Source organism: Macrobrachium nipponense, chromosome 42, assembly GCF_015104395.2.
Source record: "Macrobrachium nipponense isolate FS-2020 chromosome 42, ASM1510439v2, whole genome shotgun sequence".
In the NCBI taxonomy this organism is placed as follows: Eukaryota; Metazoa; Arthropoda; class Malacostraca; order Decapoda; family Palaemonidae; genus Macrobrachium; species Macrobrachium nipponense.
Window position 1 is genome coordinate 33,044,580 of NC_061103.1, and position 20,798 is coordinate 33,065,377.

At 34.4% G+C, this 20,798-nt stretch overlaps 1 protein-coding gene across 1 annotated transcript in view; it reads right to left on the reverse strand.

Moving 5' to 3' along the window:
- The window catches only part of LOC135213322 (uncharacterized), a 48,835-nt gene extending 29,541 nt beyond the window's left edge, over positions 1 to 19,294 (reverse strand). The window contains exon 1 of the mRNA XM_064247303.1: positions 19,255 to 19,294. Coding sequence (XP_064103373.1) covers positions 19,255 to 19,294 — 40 coding nt within the window. The remainder of the gene's footprint in view (positions 1 to 19,254) is intronic.
- Positions 19,295 to 20,798: the final 1,504 nt, after the last annotated feature.

The following is a 20,798-nucleotide window of genomic DNA, read 5'->3' on the forward strand; positions in this document are numbered from 1 at the left end:
TCATGTTAAAGCAGATATTTTTATTGTCCGTTTCTCAAGTGAACATATATATAAATATCTGATGGTATGAACAGTGTATGAGTACCATAGTACTTCCTGATAATAATAACGAACAAACTTGAAAAGAATGTTATTAAATTCCCTTAAAAAGTGGTCTACTAACGTTCAGTACTGTGAATTATCTATAACGCAACGCATAGATAAAGTAATAGACAATTATTCAGGTTAGCAAAAATATAAGAATACCCTTGAAAATTAAAACGATGTGCCAAACAAAGAAATAAGACATGTTCCAAAACTATACTATGGGAGCCAAAAACTGTAGTAAGTACGGACTTAAAAAGAAAACTAGCATACGAGAACTGCAGATTTAACGAACATACCATAAATTGGAGCCGTCCCGTGAGCCAAAATCACCATGCAAGGACTAAGGAATGCATGTATTATAATATAAAAGACAGAATTAAATGACTGCAGGTGAGAATAGTAATACCTAAAAAAAGAAAAGAGGCCAAACTGGAATTGAAAGTTAAGAGAATGCATGATCCCACTGGAAAAACGCACCAATTCTACTATAAATAAGATCAAACTATGAAACAAAAATGGTAATAGATGAAGGTAACAAAACCCCTGATAAGTTTTTTTTTTTTTTTTAATCTTTCAAGGAATAAATACTACACGGCAGGAAGAAACTAAAATAGCAAAGGACCAAGAAATGAACACAAATGCTAATATGGATATATTTTTTGTTTTTCAAATTCATGCGAAGATGTTAAGGGGAATGTACGACAAGAGATAATTCATGTACTGCAGAACTAAGGACAAAAGACCACAAGAAAGAAATTAAACCAAAAAAAAAAAAAAAACAAAATAAGAATATACCTTTACCTCCAGGCCATTGAAGAAATAGCAAAGGAACAAACCATAGACAAAAAGGATTATGTGAAGGGAGAAGAGATTATTCAATTATCAATAACTGGTGCAGCAAGAGTGAACGGAAAAAGAATGATAAATGAAATCACATGTCAATGTAATGAATGTTTCATTGAATTGTGCAAAAGAACGTAACAAAAGACAGTTTAACAAATACCATAAGAAATTTTATAAAATACAGATATAAAGGAACTACTATTTTAGACCCCATGAAAAAGCTGTACGGCCATTGGACGCCTAATGTGTTATGAAGGAAGGCAAATAAAGTTGTGATAAAATCTTGGAAAAAAAATGCAAATGGTAACAACAAATATAATAACACTCTAATGTAATATTTTCAATAATCAAATTAAACAATGAACAGTAAATGGTCTGCAGACCAGATTACATTTGGGAGAAATACAAAAATTACTAAAAGAATTTTAACCAATGCTGATATGTTTACAACATCTAGAGAGGAAGAAGGAAATTTACGTACTGCGACATATATGCATAACAGACTATGTTATGACAAAGTAACTGTAAAATTAACTGATTTGCAAATATCAAGTATTGAAATGTGAATTAAAAAAATCATGTCATTTATAATTTATACAACCAACCTAATAAAAATTATGAAACTGATACACTTGGCGATTTACTAAACAATGCCAAGGGACCAAGGCTAACAGTAGGTAATTTTAATGGGACTGTAATTGTACAACCTCAAATAGAGAAGGAAGTAAAATTGAAGAATTCATGGATTCAAATGGCATGTGCTGTAAAAACGATGATGAAATCATCACATATTCAAAACCACATGGAACATTTTCCTCAGTAGACTTAACTGTGTGTGACAAGTACAGTATCCAGATTAGATTGGAATATAGTTGATGACTTGCACACCAGTGATCATTTAACAATATCAATTTTATTATTATAAAATAATCCTGCCAAGCGTGTCACTCTATAACATCTATAAAGCAGATTGGCAGCTATATGAACTGCACACTACGACTAGCCCACCATTTGAGTATATAAAAGATCACAATGTTAATAATAATTTTTTTTAATTTCATTAAAAATGCTGCTGATAAAACCATACCAAAATCAAAACCTCTTACAACAAAACACACAAAGTTCCATGGTGGTCTGATATGTTGATAGAATTAATTGAAATAAAACACTCAACAAGGAGACGATTAGATCGTTTGAATAAAAAAGTTGATAAAATAAAAAAGAAAACATTACCGATATTAGATGGAAGTCTTAAAAAATTACTGTCGTATACTATAAATTTATAAATTAAAACCCCTATACAACAAAATATCTGCAAAATTACAAACAGAGTAATTCAAGGAAAAATAATTTCACGAAGGAGCCATGTAACAGGTCTCTCTAATAATACTCCCATACAAAAAATATGGGAAAGGTTCAGGAGAGTAAATTGCACTCTTGTTAACCACCTACACATGCCATATTAAAAGAAAGAAAGAGAATACTTGATCCAAAAGAAATAATATACCAAGAGAAAACTTGCAAATGTAAGTAGTGATCAAAATTCAGTTAACACTTCTGCACAAAGACAAATGGTATTAAACTGATAACATTAAATCTTGAAACAATAGAAATTGTATAATAGAAAATTTAATGAAGATTTGGAATATGCTCTGCTGAACAACAGTAAATCTGCTCCTGGAGGTGCCAATATTTGTTCTGAGATGATCTGCCACTTAGCACCTTTGGCAAAGACATATCTTTTACAGTTTCATAATCATTCATTGATTAGAAGTTTATTTCCAGATGATTGGCATAAAACTATAATAATTCCCATTCCTAAACCTGGAAAAGATCCCAGTAATGCAAATAAATGAATGGACCTAATCTGTAGGCTCTAAATTATCCTACATAAAATAAGATTCAAAGAATCATGTTTTATATAAAATATAAAAAATGAAAAAAAAAGCGAAGAAATAGATCTCAAAATCATAATCATATCATACCAATTGGGCAAATCCACATACAATGGAAAGACCACATATAGTACATGAAACCCAAAGATTAATGAATATTAAATTAAACTAAAAAAACTATCAAACAATAACTGGGGAGCCGATAGATATATCCTAACTAGACTGTATAAACCAACAGTGTTGTCTATCATTATTTATGGAAGCTAAATATATCGCTCAGTATCGGAACCAGCGCTGAAAACGTTGGATCCAATTCTCAAGGAATGCCTTAGAATATGTTCAGGAGGCTTTAGATCATCACGAACCTCATATTTACAAGATGCCACTGTCTCTGCACAGAGAGTAGTAACAATGAAGAGTGCCCTGAGAATGCAGACAAGTGATTCTCAAAAAAAAAAAACAAAAAAAAAAAAAAAAAATAATAATTATATGAATTAAAGATGTATTTATAAGCAATCATTCACCACCTTAGCCTGTTAGAGCTAGAAGATTGTTTGAGTCACTGAATACAAACATACATTTACCTTCAATAGTAAAATTACCTCCTAAAGATATAATTCTGAGTTTTGTTATTTTGAGACTGTTTAAATTTAAATTTAAGATCTACCTCCGGGAATCAGCGAACGTTGCGTTGGTCGTCGTAAATACCAAAATGTAAACAAACTTGGCCCGAGTTTATGAGATCTTTTTTTGATTGTTTTAACTATATATATCTATATATATATATATATATATATATATATATATATATATATATATATAAATATATATATATATTTATATATATATATATATATATATATATATATATACTTTTTACCTAATCCATTGCTTGAGGTCTTCTGTAGTTCTTCTATCATTCATGAACGCCAGTGAAATTATCTAATACATGATTCCTAATTTAAGGCATGGATGAACTTCTCTGTTGATTTTGCGACTAAATTTTGACCCATCATCATGTTTGCAAAAGCTACCTGCTGCATTTCCAATATAATTCTTAAAAAAAATCTTAAATATTTCTTATCATTGGTTCATTACGCTAATCGTGTTGTTAAAGCTGGACTAATACAACACACGTTCGCTGCGTATAAATGCTCAAGATATTGATTTTTTTTTTTTTTACAATCAGCCGCCCACAAGGTGAAACCAGTATTTAATTTTCTTAACCCTATTTTCATGACTAATCTTAATTTCCCCTTTTTTATCATTGATTTCCTTCATCGATGGAAATTCACAAATGGAAACTTCATGTAAATACATAAGCCTTCTTCAACGCAGGGTCTGGCTTGGAATATCTTCCATAAAAACGAAAAAAAAATGAGGTTAGAATCAGCCGCTACAGAAAATTTGCGTTTTCCGCCGTTGATAATCAATTGTCAAAAAATTTCTTTTGCTTTTTTCCAGTGTCAGACATTATTTGTAAGAGAAGATAAAAAGCTGTCCTTCGCCAGCAAGTGTCGTCTCTGGTCAATCATGTTATTACCCATCGAACGTTATACTAGACGCTCGACTTTAATTACATTAACCGAGGATTCACCAGCAACCCGCCAATCGTCTCTCTCTCTCTCTCTCTCTCTCTCTCTCTCTCTCTGTATCTTGTATAAGGACTTTCCTTTCGTTTTTCATTAGGAAGCAATCGCGAGATTAATTCAAGATGCAAATCCTGTTCGGGGTAATTGCGAAAGTGTAACAATTGTCACTGAATCTTAACTTAGAATTGAAGGGAAAAATTCTGTAATTAAAATGAGAAATCTCTTTACACTTGTAAGAGTAATTCTTTCACATCTCTCAGTTATGAAAGTCGTGCGCTTAGATGACCATCAAACCGCTGTCACAATAAATATGAAGGTAATCTGTGACTTTCTTTCTACTTCGAAAGACTTTTAGGTTTAACACACGTAAAGCGAAATGATACATGCTATCGGAATGGCATCAAAATTTATGCCGATTACTAGGCATTTAGTATTTATAGAGACTAGACTTGATAGCAAATCTCTCTTCTAAGAGCTCAATGAGCAAATACACAAATGCAAGGGTGTTTACATAAAAGAAGAATATTCATAAATAAATGTCCAATTAACCCTACTATGTAAATTTTTCGCTAGCGTTTAAAGAACACGTTTGTAACTGAATAATTGTAAATAATAACTGTTCGTTTCCTTTTTCGTTATTAGATGAGTATTATAGGTTATCACACTTTTCTCCCTTGACTTTACTAACATTGTACCTGTTATCTTGGAAAGAAGGTGCGCAACATAATCATATCCACGCCCATTGTCCATAATAAGCTAATGGGTTTCATTGTAATACAGGCAAAATGATTCATATCAAGGATTCTATTTATATAAAATAGTTCTCGAAGCTCAATATGAAATCTACAAATTATTACTTGGCGCCATTTTAGGTTGTATTATATCTTCTGGTTGCTCATTAATTGAGATTCCTGTTTTAGCAGCGTTCAGTCGATAACTAATAATATATATATATATATATATATATATGATACTATATTTTTTATTAATTATATACATATATATATATATTATTATATATAGTTATATATATATATATATATATACATATATATATATACATTCATACATACATACATGCATACATACATTGCCTGTGTTGGGGGGTGTAAATACAGTTATTTGTTTCCTTGCGTATGCAACTATTCAGTTTTACAAGCCTGGTACATATAAATTCTCTGAGATATAATCTACACTGATCGTATAATTTCAAAGCAGTGAAATAAAAACAAATAAAAGTGTGGAGTGCTTCCCGCCCTCGTCTCAACTAAAACGAAAATGTGATCACACATATTTCCAAACTTTACATACACAATGAAAAATATATGATCGGGGCAATATTACAATGAATGATATGCTGATTAATAAGGTCTTAAACCGAGCAAATCGACAAGGGAATTAAGACCCGAGAATAATATGTCATAAAGTGAAATGAATCTGGTTACGATTTTCGATATCGCTCGTCCACAAAAAAATGGAGAATTATAATCTTTCAGTGAAATGTTGAATGAAAAAAACTTTGTTTTCCGTTCAGAACTTTCAGGACAACGGGTCTCCTATTTCAGTAGAAGCAAGGAAAAAACGCTTGAAGGGTAGGAAAGACTCCATACATCAGTCTGTTCATCTATCCAAGCAGACATTAGCGATTTCTTCTCGCGATGTATATACTGAACGGATTCTGAGTTTTTCATCGTCTTAATTCGTATATACGTACAATTAGGAGCCAGCAAAGGATACTGTTCGAAATTATAGGTTGCTACAGTTATTCCACTCTTATTATTATAGTTTGTTGGAATAGAAGCACAATTTATAATTTTAGAGAATACTTTCTCTTGCTAATGTCCATCAACCCTCTGCTCACCCCGGTCCGTTCCTTCCCCTACACCACTAATCAGTTCCTCTCTCTCTCTCTCTCTCTCTCTCTCTCTCTCTCTCTCTCTCTCTCTCTTTAAACACAGTAATTAAAGCAATTAAAGCTTCACTAGCGTTTAAAAACGACTTGGAAGAAAGGGTAATTACTGTAGAGTATTGGTATTAATCAAATACCTTTGCTGGATAGGTCATATTTGCAATTAAGGTGATTGCACCTTCCATAAACAAATCAACGAAATGTGTAGTGTAGTGTAAGAAGCTTATCTTATAGAATGACCGTGATATCGGTAATACCTGTCGCTAGTGTAAGATGTCATGTCAAGTAATGTATATCTAGAAATCTAGAAACAGTACATCAGGAATACAGGCTTATGTTTCTTAAATTAGATTCTCCGTTTTGTATTGGGATTTCATTATTTTTTTCATAGCATGAGAGAGAGAGAGAGAGAGAGAGAGAGAGAGAGAGAGAGAGAGAGAGAGAGAGAGAGAGAGTGTTGCTAAGCAAGAATTTTTACCCATTCTTTCCACTTTTTATGAAGGCCTCTGGATTGGATTGTAAATTTCCCCATCTGCCAATAATGGAAAATGGACCCTACATCATAAAGACAAGTCTCGTACAGATTTTCTTAAAAAAAGTGGTTTTATTTTTTTTTTAATATTGATTTTAGGTATATATACTACTCATATTCAATAATAAAAAAAAGTGAATTGACAAAACCTTGTCTCCGATCACCAGTACATTAGAATCTCCCCTCTATACTGTATGTCAATTTTTTATGTGACGTCACGTGTTGTTCTTCTGGACTAAATAAAACTAAATTATTTTTGTCTGAGGTTTGACCCGATCATGACTTCCAACGGATTTTCTTCCTAACTTTGTGTTTTAATTATTTCTGGGTTTTATGCTATCTCTACCCTGTTGATCTTCAATTAGTATAAGGGCCAAAGTTATTACAACAACGAAGCCACATAAGGAACTGTGTGAGGAGTTAGGAACTCAAAGGTTTGATGACGGTTACTATCTCATGCCATTCGCCTCAAGGATATGGCTAGATCTAAATAATTCCCAATTTCTCGAGCTATATAATCTGCTTTCTTCAAAAAGTACAATGACAGCATATATGGAAGAAGCTCGTTTATAATATACGTGTAATTTTAGCAAAGAAAAATTATGCAAAATGTGCCTACGCTTCGTTTCCAAAATATGGGAACAGTATAAAGCTTCTTTCAGCACATAATAAAAGGATCATTAATACGAAAATAACTATTTTATGTAGGCCACCGTTTCAAAATAATAAATTTTTAGGAAGGATAAAATGCATAATAAAATATATTTCTGCCCAGCACACACTAATCCATAGAACAAAGTACGGATTGACACCATTTTAATCAAAATTTGAATACGTAACTCTCCATTCCCGCCAGTCCTTCACATGGATAATTCGTATTCTTCTTACGATTAGTAAACCATAAGTCTGATTAAATTACCAATGCTAGAGAGGGACGACCTGCCCATTTCAAGTTAATTTCCTAAATCGTCCTCATTCCAGTTCAGAGAGAGAGAGAGGAAGAGAGAGAGAGGAGAGGAGAGGGAGAGAGCGAGAGAGAGAGGGGAGAAGGAGAGAGGAGAGAGAGAGAGAGAGAGAGAGATTGTATAAAGAGGTAGGGGGCCGAGTGTGATAACTCATTACTAAGTCATCAATTCTTGTTGGGCTTAATTAATAATAAATATGAGGACACAATTATCCCAGAGGTATCAAATTCACTTTGTCTGGGGAATAACCTGACTCAACTGAGAAATACTGATATATATGGTTATAGCTTGCAAAATATTCTTGAAAGCAAATGGGGTGATGTCATTTTCTCTGAGCTTTTCTGGGAACGAAATATCAAATACTGCAATTAAACATTATTTCCTTAAATTAAAAAAAGTTGTGCACCGAGATATGACGATCAAACACATTCCTTTTTCATAAAAAATAAAATTATTTTTCGAGTCACCCTGCTGCTGCAGCTTCTCTCTCTCTCTCTCTCTCTCTCTCTCTCTCTCTCTCTCTTCTCTCTCTCTTCTCAACAGTAGAAGCGTTACAGTTGATTAAAATGCGAGGCTTAGCTCCCCCTTATATTAAGATTTTATAAAATAAACTAGATTAACTACAAAATGAAGAACTTTTAAAATTACCCGTGCGTTTTTATTGTATACAGTATAATGAAATTGAAATTAATAAGAATGCTTATTCACCTTCTTTTTTTTTCTTGTTAGTAATTTATGATAGGTAATTACACTTATTTTATAAATTCATAATGGAAAATCGCTCTCTTGTTTGAAGATATATTTCAGCCTAAAAAGCAGTAACCTCTGAAACTTTAAGGTGAAGTTAAGTCTACAGCAAAATATGTCTTGAACAAAAAATATAAGAAAAAAACCAAGCACGATAGAGCGGAAAGAGACATATCTTTGCAGGTTGAAGAAAGATTTATGTCGACCCCAACATGGTCGTCCCTGCGTTCGAATCCCACCAAGGGAGACGGCGTCTCTTTATTTGTGGCTTCGGAGTGAAAGGATACCAAGAAGTTAAGAAGTAAACACAACTGTTACATATGCCAGTACTCACAGAACCTATCTATCTAGCTATATACATATACATATACATATACATGTAGGATCTTACTGGTCACTTTTTTACTACCAGATACATATGCAACTGTTATACACACTGCCCTCTTAATTTCTCGATTATTTGCTCTTTTTTTGGATGCGCTTGCCCTGCAAAGTCTAAAGATCCAAGTTCAAAGGCATCGGGAAACGAACCCAGGTCCCATAATCAAAAAAAGAGGTCACGTTGCCGACCTGACCACGTACCGGACATCACAATTCTTCATATCTCTTTGAACTTGGATCTTCAGGCTTTGTAGTGACAATCGTATCCAAAGAAGAGCAAAGAATCCGAGAAGTTAAGAGTACATCTTCCAGGATTAAAAAGCGATGAACCCAAACAGTAATTGTGTATAAACAGTAAGAGGTATACACTTTATATACTTGTTAACACCATGTTAAAAGCCATTTTTAAAAGACAACTTTAAAAACACTTAAAAGATATTAAAAAAACATTTAAAAATTCTAAAAATATAAAAAAAAAGACACCCACACCAGTAGTGTAATGCAAACCGACAGAGAAATTCAATGCAGCGAGAGAGTGAGCATAAACAATTACAGCAGGTACTTTAAGCGATGAATACCTGGGGAGAGGTTGATTGTTGATTAAGGGTATTGACAGTTAATTTGATCATAATAGATTCAAGTATGGCTAACTCTTCTACATATTGGGTTCCCCCCCACAATACTAAAGCCCTTAGCATTTATGTGTGTCTTAAAAATTGCAGCGATTTCTTATATTGGACTGTTCGGGATTAGATAGTCGACAGCCAGTTCTAAAACGGAACTCCTAAATGAGAGGAAGATTCGGGACTTTTAAGCAGACCTCCGGTAAAACCGATGTAAGTGCCAAGGACAATTTTTATAAATAACACCAGAAAGTAAATAGGGGATAATCCTGTCCTTGACATGCAAGAGATCCGATGGTTCATGGGTTTATTGGGATTAACTTAAGATTAAGAGTGGGTACTTGTTTGTTGAATAGCCCGATACATTTTTCCGAAATCTTTTTTCATGTAAAAACACTATGGACTAAAGTTAAGTTTCAAATTAAGTAATTTGTTGAGAGCTCTATGGAAAATCACTGGCGGGTAGTAATTATTCTTAAAATAATCATTGAGGATAATCACTTCATCATGAAACAAGGACCAAATTGAACTCTATGTTAATGGCTCAATGAAGGAGAGTGGACAAGGAATTCATCTGAGAATTGTAAAAACGCGAACTATACAAATTCGTGCTAAGACCAGTAAAAGTGTTATTCCTATAAATACCTGCATGGAAACCAATTTCATCCTTAGTTACCTTGACATCAAGGAGGGGAGAAAATTATGGGTTTCAATAATCAATGGTGATTTAGTGTCCTGGGTGTGTGCATTTAAATGTTCCAAAAACGATTTCAGCATGGTAGTCAATATCTAAAAAGGGCAAAAAGTATCATCAATGTAACGTTTATAAAAGAGAGGACGAAAATCATGACATGCATCTGTAGCTTGCTCCTCAAGGGAGTTCACAAAAATGTTGGCAAAGGTTGGTCCCAAAGGACTGCCCATTGCCATCCCCTCTGTCTGTATAAAAACAGTATCATCAAAAACGAAGACCATGTCCATCACAGCCAATTCTAGAAGTGGCTTTAAGTGAGCCTTACTAAATTGATTAAAATAGTAATTATCAATAAGAAATAACTTCATTAAAATTATGTCTAAACTCTCAGCTACAGGAACATTTGTGAACAGTGATTCTACATAAAAGCTAACCATTAAAAAATTTGGAACCATGAAAAAATCTTTGAAGGATGTCATATTGCTGGTATGGGGCTGAAGCAATTGGACAAGGAACTTGGCTATTTTATAGCTGGAAGTATTAATGGAGCGAGGATTGGGGTCTAAGGGGAATTTCATCCTTATGTATTTTGGGCAGCCCATAAATAACTCCGTATGTAGATCCAGTCATCAAGAGGTCTTGATAAGTATTGTCATCTATTACTTTGTTTTGTTTAAGTGTCATAAGGAATCTGTTAATTTTGTCTTAGAATTAGTAGTGTTGTAAAGGTCCAATTTCGAGTTGTCAAATAAGATGTCGTTAATTTTCTGTACATAGCTGGACCTATCAAGAATTACTGTGCCTTGGTCATTGTCTGGACAAGTGGTTATTATATTTTTGTCTTTTGCTAGGTTTCTAAGAATATTGTGGTCGTTTTTTGTAAAGTTATTCCCTTTGCACACGATGGTCTCAATAAACATCTAGGTATTAGGAGAACATTTTAAAAGCTTCAACCTCACATTTTGGCAAAGAATGAGAAAGTCCATAAAATCCTGTCATATTTGCCAGTTGAAGGGAAACCCAACCAACCTATTCCTACTGTTCCCCTCATTCCTATCCTTGCCTTAGAAGAGCCCTTTGAGAAAGTTCTGATAGATTGTGTTGGTCCTCATCCTCCCACCTGTCAAGGCAATAAATACATCTTTACTATCATGTGCACCTCTACCAGATTCTCAGTAGCTTTCCCCTTTAAGAATATTTCTGCTAAAAACCTAGTTACTGATTCATATATTCTCACATTATGGTATTCTTAAGGTTTTACAATCTGACCAAGGAACTAATTTCACTTCTGATCTTTTTAAAACTGTATTCAAAGAACTAAAAGTATTTGCTGTAAACTCCTCTGTATACCGCCCCAAGTCTCAAGAAGCTATAGAAAGATTCCATCTGACACTTAAATCCATATTTAAACGATTATTGTTTAGAAAGTTCACATGATTGGGATGAAGGACTTAATTTCTTACTGTTTGCTATTGGGAATGTAAACAAGAATATTTGGGATTTTCTCCTTTTGAGTTCCTCTATGGTCGAGAGATCAGGGGTCCCCTAAAAGTCGCAAAAGATTGTTGTCTAATGGATTGCTCAGAATTAGAATCCTCCAAAGTAAATGTACAGACATATATGAACAACTGGAAAGATAAGTTACCTATAGTAAGGCAGATAACTAAAGAATATTTCACTAAGAGCCAAAAATCCAAAAAAGTCCACTTTGATAAATCAGCAAGGGTTAGTATTTTTCCCAATACCTGTGTCACCTCTCTCCTAAATATGAAGGTCCTTTATACAGTAATTGAGAAATTAGAATCTAATAATCATTTAATTTTTACTCCAGATAAAAGGAAAAAAAAATCACAAAAACCTGCTTAAAAAATACGTAAAGACAACATCAGACGAGGCTGGTTCAAATAACCAACAACTTGATGTACTGAATGAGTCAGTCTCTAACCCTACTACGACCAACAGCACAATATTAGAAAATCTTGAGGGGTCACGACCACATTTATCACCCTGTCAGAGAAGTGACTTAACAAACCTAATCAAACAATTTCCCAATGTGTCAAGTGATGCTATAGGGATATGCAAAATTATAGAACATAACATATCGTCTAAGACCAGATACTCTTCCTATTAAACAGTCACTTTATTGTCTAAATCCAGCAAAGAGGAAAGTCATGAGAGATGAAGTCAACTTTCTGCTGGAGAATAGCCTAGCAAAGCACAGCTGTAGTCCATGGGCATCACCATGTCTTCTCGCTCCAAAGATGGGAGGACACTTTAGACTCAGCACAGACTACAGGAACCTTAATGCTTTAACTATCCCTGACTCTTACCCCCTACCTTTAATAGAAACTTAGACTCTGTTGGCCATGCTAAATTTGAATAGACTTGCAGAGAGGCTATCATCAGATTTTACTTACTGAAAATTCTAAAAAAATATCAGCTTTTGTCACTCCTGATGACCTATTTCATTACACGTGCATGCCTTTTGAGCTAAATTCAGTGCCAGCAACATTTCAAAGACTCGTGAATTTTATTATTAGAGATAGATCTAGAAGGGACATGTGTTTATCTAAGAGGATGATATTTGAATAATTTCAGACACTTGGAGTATGCATCTAGAACATCTATCAAGTCTTCTGCAATGGCTGGTGGTAAATGGATTTACCATCAATCTATCTAAATCAAATTTCGGCCTGGGCACTGTGACTTACCTCGGACATGTGGTAGGTTAAGAACAAATTTGGCCAAAGGAAGCAAATGTAGAAGCCATTCTCAGTTTCCCTCACCCTACAACTAGAAGGGAACTAGAACGCTTCCTGGGAATGTGTGGCCTCTACCGGTGTTTCTGTCCTAACTTCTCTGCAGTAGCATCTCCTCTTACGATACTCACCAGCTCCAAGAAACCTTTTGAACGGACAGAGAGATGTAAAAGGACCTTCCAACAACTTAAGGCTTTTCTCTCTAGCAGACCCACTCCCTATACATCTAACATGGAGAAGCCGTTTCTACTTTGCATCGATGCCAGCGATCAAGGAGTAGGTGCAATACTAATGCAGCGAGATGACAACTTAGCAACCCTCCATCATGTATGATACCATTCAGCCAAGTTGGAGAAACACCAGAAAGCATACAGTGTTATTGAAAAAGAATGTCTCACCCTGATATTGGCCCTACAGAAGTTTGCCTGCTGTATTAAAGACCAAAGGAATACTCTTGAAGTATTCACTAACCACAATCCCCTCCAGTTCCATCATAAAATAAAAAATCATAACCAACGACTTATGAGATAGTCCCTAGTGCTTCAACCGTATCAGCTGACCATCCACCATGTGAAAGGAAATAAGAACATCATCACTAATGCCTTGTCTAGAGCACCAACAACTTAGGACGACTGGACAGATCACTCCTGACCTCTTCTACCCTGCGGATGTGCAAGGTCTTAAGCTGGGAGGTCTTATATTCCAGCCAGCTTACGATTTGACAAACATACTATCCTCTGATGTACTGATCTTTGGCCTGTTAACTATATGAATAATTATCACATCGAACGAACCGTGATCCATTTATATATCAATTCAAGCTACAAATGTCCTTTAATATCTAAATTCACTTTACCTCCCAAATGATATATTTTCATATATGTACTGAAGGGGAATTTTTTAATTGATAATAATTTTGTCCCCCCATGGGATCGAACCACCGTCCAAGTGGACGGGGACGAAATCAGGACAGTCAGTGACGCTATCCAATCAGCCAACAGAGACGCTATAAGTTCATATCGATTCTGACCTTACAAATCACCCTCAATCTGGGTGCTTTCGTAATTAGAATCGATATGAAACCCCATCTACCATGTTGGCCAATTCGAGCATTGACAGCACGTAGCCTTTTGTTATGAAATGAATTATCACATCGACCGTGATCCATTTATATTTATCAATTCTTCAGCTACATATGTCCTTTAATATCTAAATTCACTTTACCTCCCAAATGATATATTTTCATATATGTACCGAAGGGGAATTTTTTAATTGATAATAATTTCGTCCCCCCATGGGATCGAACCACCGTCCAAGTGGACGGGGACGAAATCAGGACAGTCAGTGACGCTATCCAATCAGCCAACAGAGACGCTATGAGTTCATATCGATTCTGACCTTACAAATCACCTCGATCTGGGTGGGGCTTTCGTAATTAGAATCGATATGAAACCCCGTCTACCATGTTGGCCTATTCGAGCGTTTGACAGCACATAGCCTTTTGTTATGAATATTATTATACATCGAACCGTGATCCATTTATATATCAATTCAAGCTACAAATGTCCTTTAATATCTAAATTCACTTTACCTCCCAAATGATATATTTTTTCATATATGTACCGAAGGGGAATTTTTTAATTGATAATAAGTTTCGTTCCCCCATGGGATCGAACCACCGTCCAAGTGGACGGGGACGAAATCAGGACAGTCAGTGACGCTATCAATCAGCCAACAGAGACGCTATAAGTTCATATCTCGATATATATATATATATATATATATATATATATATATATATATATATATATATATATATATATATATTTATATTTTCTTTCGTCTTTTCATTAATAATAATTTTTGTTGGGAAAAGGAAAATTTGTGTAAAAATTCATGATATTGAATTGATATGCTCCCGTTTTTTTTTTCAAAATGTACTGTTTTTTGGAAGAGAACCACTGTTTACTGCATGCGTCCTTCAAGGTGTGGCTAGCCTATGGCGATCCTCTTCTCTGTAGAGTGAAAATCGCCCTTATGGCTAATCTGGTAGTGTCATTTTGTATATTAAGCCTTCTTTTGACTATGGTGTTCTTTGTAAAATCAGTGCCTCAGTAAAGGGTCCGAATAGGACCGAAAGTACTCTGCTATCTCGCTTTTTCATTTTTTCCTTCGTGGCAAAAAACCTTTATTTTATACATAGCATCACGTTTTATATACTTCGTGATCAAGTTATTCATATATATATATATATATATACATATATATTAGAGATTATATAATAATATATATATATATATATATACACACACACTAGTCGAGTATACAAGAAAATTGTCAGAGGAATTTGTTTCTGGATTAGAAATCAATTTCTCTACACAATGTGGTTCGGACCCCACAATAAGCTGTAGGTCCCGTTGCTAGGCCACTAATTGGTTCGTAGCTTCGTAAAATATCTAATACTTCGGGCCAGCCCTAGGAGAGCCGTTAATCAAAAATACTTAACTTAACGCAAGAAAACTCTGAATGACATTCTTCTTTTAGGGGGAGAGAAAAAGGAAAGGGGAGGGGAAGGAAGAGGGAAGGGGGAGGTATGAATGAGAAGGGAGAGGTGGAGGGGTTTGTGTTGATGGTGCAACTGACAGTTCATCTTTTCATGTGAATGTTCACCCTCCAAACAGTCATGGGTCAACTGACAGGTATCACTTATGTGCCTGTCCCTCTCATCTAGGTATTACTGTGCTGAATGTCCATTTTAACCAGGAATTATTATTATGAATGTCGTTTTTATCCAGAAATTACTGTGATGACTGTTCCATTTCACCCTGGTATTACTGTTCTGTCTGTCCCTTTTATCTAGGTATTACTGTGATGACTGTCTCTTAAACCAGGTATTACTGTGCTGTTTGTCACCTTTAACCAGATATTAGTATTCTGCCTGTCCGTTTTATCCAGGTATTACTGTGGCGACTGTCCCTTTATCCAATTATTACTATGCTTTGTGTCCCCTTTAACCATGTATTACTGTGCTGTCGGTCTCTTTCTCCAGGTAATACTGTGGTGACTGAAAAGCATTTTCAATTATGCATTCCTAAGGTCTCGAGTACATGAAATGAGGTATGATAAACTCTGTTTATTTATCACAGTTACAAAGGGACTGGGGTAGGGTTTGAAACTTACTCTATTATGTAAGTTGCGTCCAATACTGGCCGCATGCCAAATTTTGCCTAGAACGGTCAAGCGGTTCAGATTTCTATTGTGCAAAATTATACAAACCAACTTATAAGTAAACATACAAACATTCATTCTTATATATCAGATACATGTGTATTATGAGAAAACCGCTTTTAATTATAGCCGTCTTTGAATATTTAGAAATTATTATCTTTCAACGTCATCGGTAATGCATCGGGAAATTACCTCATAGCAATGAAGTTGACTAAAAACATAAATGACCTCACCTAAGGAAGCCATTCTGAGGGACAAGGAAAACATCTCTATTAATTACGAGGAAACACGGCTGTATAGGCTTTCAAATAAGTAGTATGAACTCTCTTCACAAACTTTAAAATAAAGGCATAAAAGGTTTATTAAAACCGAGGAGGATCTTCTTTGTAGGATAGGCTACTTCAAAGCAAAAAGAATTCGAGGGCGTTTCCCTCATGATGATTCTTCTGTTCTGGCATTATCGTGAAAAAGGCTTAGCTACCTCCTGCTTGAAATGATTACTAATTTAAGTTCATATATATAAATTCCGTGTCATATGAAAATATTATATAGCACTAAAAAAAAAAAAAAAAAAAAAAAAAAAAAAACAAAAAAATATATAATATAATATATAAATATATATATCCTATATAAGATAATATATATAATAATATATATATATATATATATATATATATATATATATATATATATATATATATATATATATATATATATATATATATATATGCCCGTGTGTATCTGTTCAAATAAATATTTTTTTGACAGCTGGACAGATGAGCAAGTTTATTTTATGGCACAGCATTTATGAAAAAAACAACACGAAAGTTATATTTACGAATACATATTAGTAATCATTTCAAGCAGAAGGCAACTAAAGCCTTTTCACCATAATACAGAACAGAAAATTCAACCTGAGGGAAATTCCCTCGAATATTTTCCGCTTTGAAGTAGCCTCTCCAATAAACAAGATCCTCCTCTGTTTTAATAATACTTTTATGTTTTTATTTTAAAGTTATTGTGAAGGGAGTTCATACTTCATATTTGAAAAGCCTATACAACAGTCTCTCTCTCTCTCTCTCTCTCTCTCTCTCTCTCTCTCTTTACGTTGAAACTCCTCGTTTTCTATAAAAATAGGAAAATCATAAGGGGGGGAAATTCTTTGATGTCGTAATGAATACGAAGATTCCTAAGATATGCTTACAGGGGAATACAATTTTAAATGCAACTAGGTGAATTCCTCTGATGCTTTCCTTGAAATGGGGATGGCTTTCGAATGAAATCCTGAAGTACAAAGCTTTAGGGCAGAATTGCTGTGGTGCTGGGAAAACAAACCCTATAACTTTCCCAGCTCCAATTTTGCCCTAAAGCTTTGCACTTCCATTGACATCTTTTCCTAATTAAGTCTTGTGGAAACGATTTGTCCAACTGCAATCTTTTCTGGCCAAGTCAGCTGATGCCTTTAAACTTAAATCAATTGATGACGCTTAAGCGAAAGAATTGTACCCTACTCCATGCAGAGGTGTCAATAATTCAGTTTACCTTACTGAAGGATATAACATCAAGGGAACGAACACCGAGTTTCATAAAGAGGTTAATTTTTCATTCTGAAATCAATCCCCAAATTAATAACCGATGTCAGGGTTACATTCGTAAAACATTAAAACTTCATGGAAAGCAACAGAGGATTCAAGTAGTTGTATTTAAGATTATATTTCCTTGCACGCATATCTCGGGAATCTTCGTATTCATTACGATATTAATGAATTTTTTCCCCTCATCATATTCCTATTTTTTTTTTATAGAAAACGAAGAGTATTTCAACGTAGAGAGAGAGAGAGAGAGAGAGAGAGAGAGAGAGAGAGAGAGAGAGAGAGAGATAATCTGAATGTGTAAAATAAATGTTTGATAACGACTTTGATATTCTATAGCCCTTGAACTTCTTTGCAAAGGATATCCACCTCAGGCAACGTTTTAATTACGCTCAAGAAAAGGCGGAGTGAGCTTTGATCAGCAACTTTGTGGCTAATAAATTGCGTTGCCCAGAGACAGTTTTCCACTTCTGAGAAAGTGTTATGAAAAAAGATTTTCTTTGTACCTTTCCATTTGATATCCAACCGTCTATATATCTAGTGGAATATATCACCTGATGCTTATTTCAGAAGGTCTGAGAGTATATGAAAGCAGATTTGTGCCATAGGTTTCTTCTCACATTACATAATGTTTTATATCATTATTCTGAATATATATAAAACATCTCGCCAGTTTCTCGTTCGAGTGATATTTTCTGATATGTCTTATTAGTAGACTTGAAAAGAAAGCAGTGCATTACATATTCAAAGATCTCTAGGACATAAATGTGGCTGGAAACTTTAAGTGGAACTCTTTATAGCTACCCAGTGATGAGATTTGAATACAAGAATCTAAAAATAACTGATGTGCTTTATGATGTATTTTGTTTAACCTGATTTATACGGGAATTATTATCTAACCTGAAAATTAGCTCTGTCGGAAGGATACTCAAGGTGGTCATTATCCCAGATAAGCCTTAATAAATATAATTTATTTTTTCCATGAAGGCAAATTGAGCACATGAATTGTGGTTGCGTTAAAGGAGAGACAATTTTGGAAATATCTGAGATTACTGAAGGAAAATAAATATGCAAGTTAGTACGATAGATTATTAGCCGCCTAACACCTGTACCTGTATTTATATACAAACATACATACATATATACACACATACAGGTTCGTTAATATTTATGTATATATGTGTGCGGATGCATACAGGTTTATTGTATACTAGACTTATATAATGGACCATGGTCCCATTTTAGCTGTAATCGTCCCCATTTTCTATAATTTGAGTCATTTAGCGAGTGATTTACAAAATGCATTGTAATGAATAAACTACGTCTTAAAACACAGCAGGTGGAAGGCAAGTGTGCTTTCTTTCTTTATGCTTGTAATTTATACTTCTTCCCATGGCATCAAATTACCAATTGTCCACTTTTCTGTTAAATCTGGACGAATGCTCATGACGTCGCAATTGCATAGACTGGATCGTGACATACTTTGGACACTGGTCCATTTGCGTCATTCTAATTTATTAGCCCCTTTTAGTCCATTTATTGTGTCACAATATATAACTGCATATTATCTCATTTTAGGACATGCAAGGGTCAGGTGAGTAGTAAGTATTTGAAAATCAGGTTCAGGTACTCTCCTTTCTTATCAAACGTTTTTGCTACCTAACAAACCGGTTTGTTAGATAGGAAATAATAGCGGGAACTGACTCGCCTCATCGAGTCTTCTTCACCATTACTTCTGTTTCTCGTCTGTTATTGGTCTTCAAAACCTAATCATGCAGACTTGGGTGCCGTTAGGACTTGCCCAAGTTGTTCCAGAAACTTACCGCACGTCTTTTTTGATAAATGATTCATTTCTTTATGCCTTTTTGCTAATTTTGCAAGCATAGAAGTGTTTACTTTAGGAATAATAAGACAAAGTATATTGAAGGAATGGAGATTATATGGGGCCCAAGAATTACTTTAATTTGGTCTCGGTCGTTACAAAGAGAGAAAGGCGGCAACTGATGGAGTCGAGATAAGAATCATAATGAAAGACCAAAATATATCATATCTGCCTCTATCTGTGCAATTACAGAACCCTCTACAATGGTAAAAAGAAAAAAGCAAAATGGGTAAGAATACTGTGGAAATTGTGCAACCAAATGCTATTCAGGAATACAACTTCACGGGGGAGCCGCTTTCTGGATGGTTTAGCAGCTTACTTTAGAGACAAAATCTGATAAAAAAAAAAAGTGCACCACTCTTTTCTTCTACTTTCTGACTGTCCTTTTTATTAGTAATTGATATTAAACTGTCGAGATACAGAGAGTATAGGAATTTTGCCTTCTAAATAGTTTGACTAATTATTTTTCCTTAGACTAGAATTAGCAGAGCCCTTACTGAAATACCAAAAAGATATAATACCAAATGTGAACGCCAAGTACACGCGTAAACAATGCCATTACGGAAGGTAAGGCAAGATCGATTGATTGTGAGTTATTTGGCGTCACAACTACCAGGGTCACTGACGCCGAATACTATATGTGATCTTTTCACTTTTATAATATATTGAACATAATTCAAATCAAAATTTTGCTAAAAGAACTACATATAAATTTGATTTAAAAAAAAATAGTAAAATAAAATTCTGATAAAAGGATTTGTTAATTCATTTGATCACAAAACAGTATACCTTAAGAAAATAAAATAAATATGTACTAAGACAGCACAGCTGTCAAACATATTTGGGAAGACCAGCTTCTTAGATAAAAGAGTTAGCGTTATTAATACATATGCTTTCTCCCAACAGTTTTGCCATGCTATAATTACCACCTGCTTCACTACTATATGATAAAAAACGATTCCTGAGCTCACTAAGTTAAGTATATCTTAGTTTTACCAGACCACTGAGCTGATTAACAGCTCTCCTAGGGCTGGCCCGAAGGATTAGATATTTTTACGTAGCTAGGAAC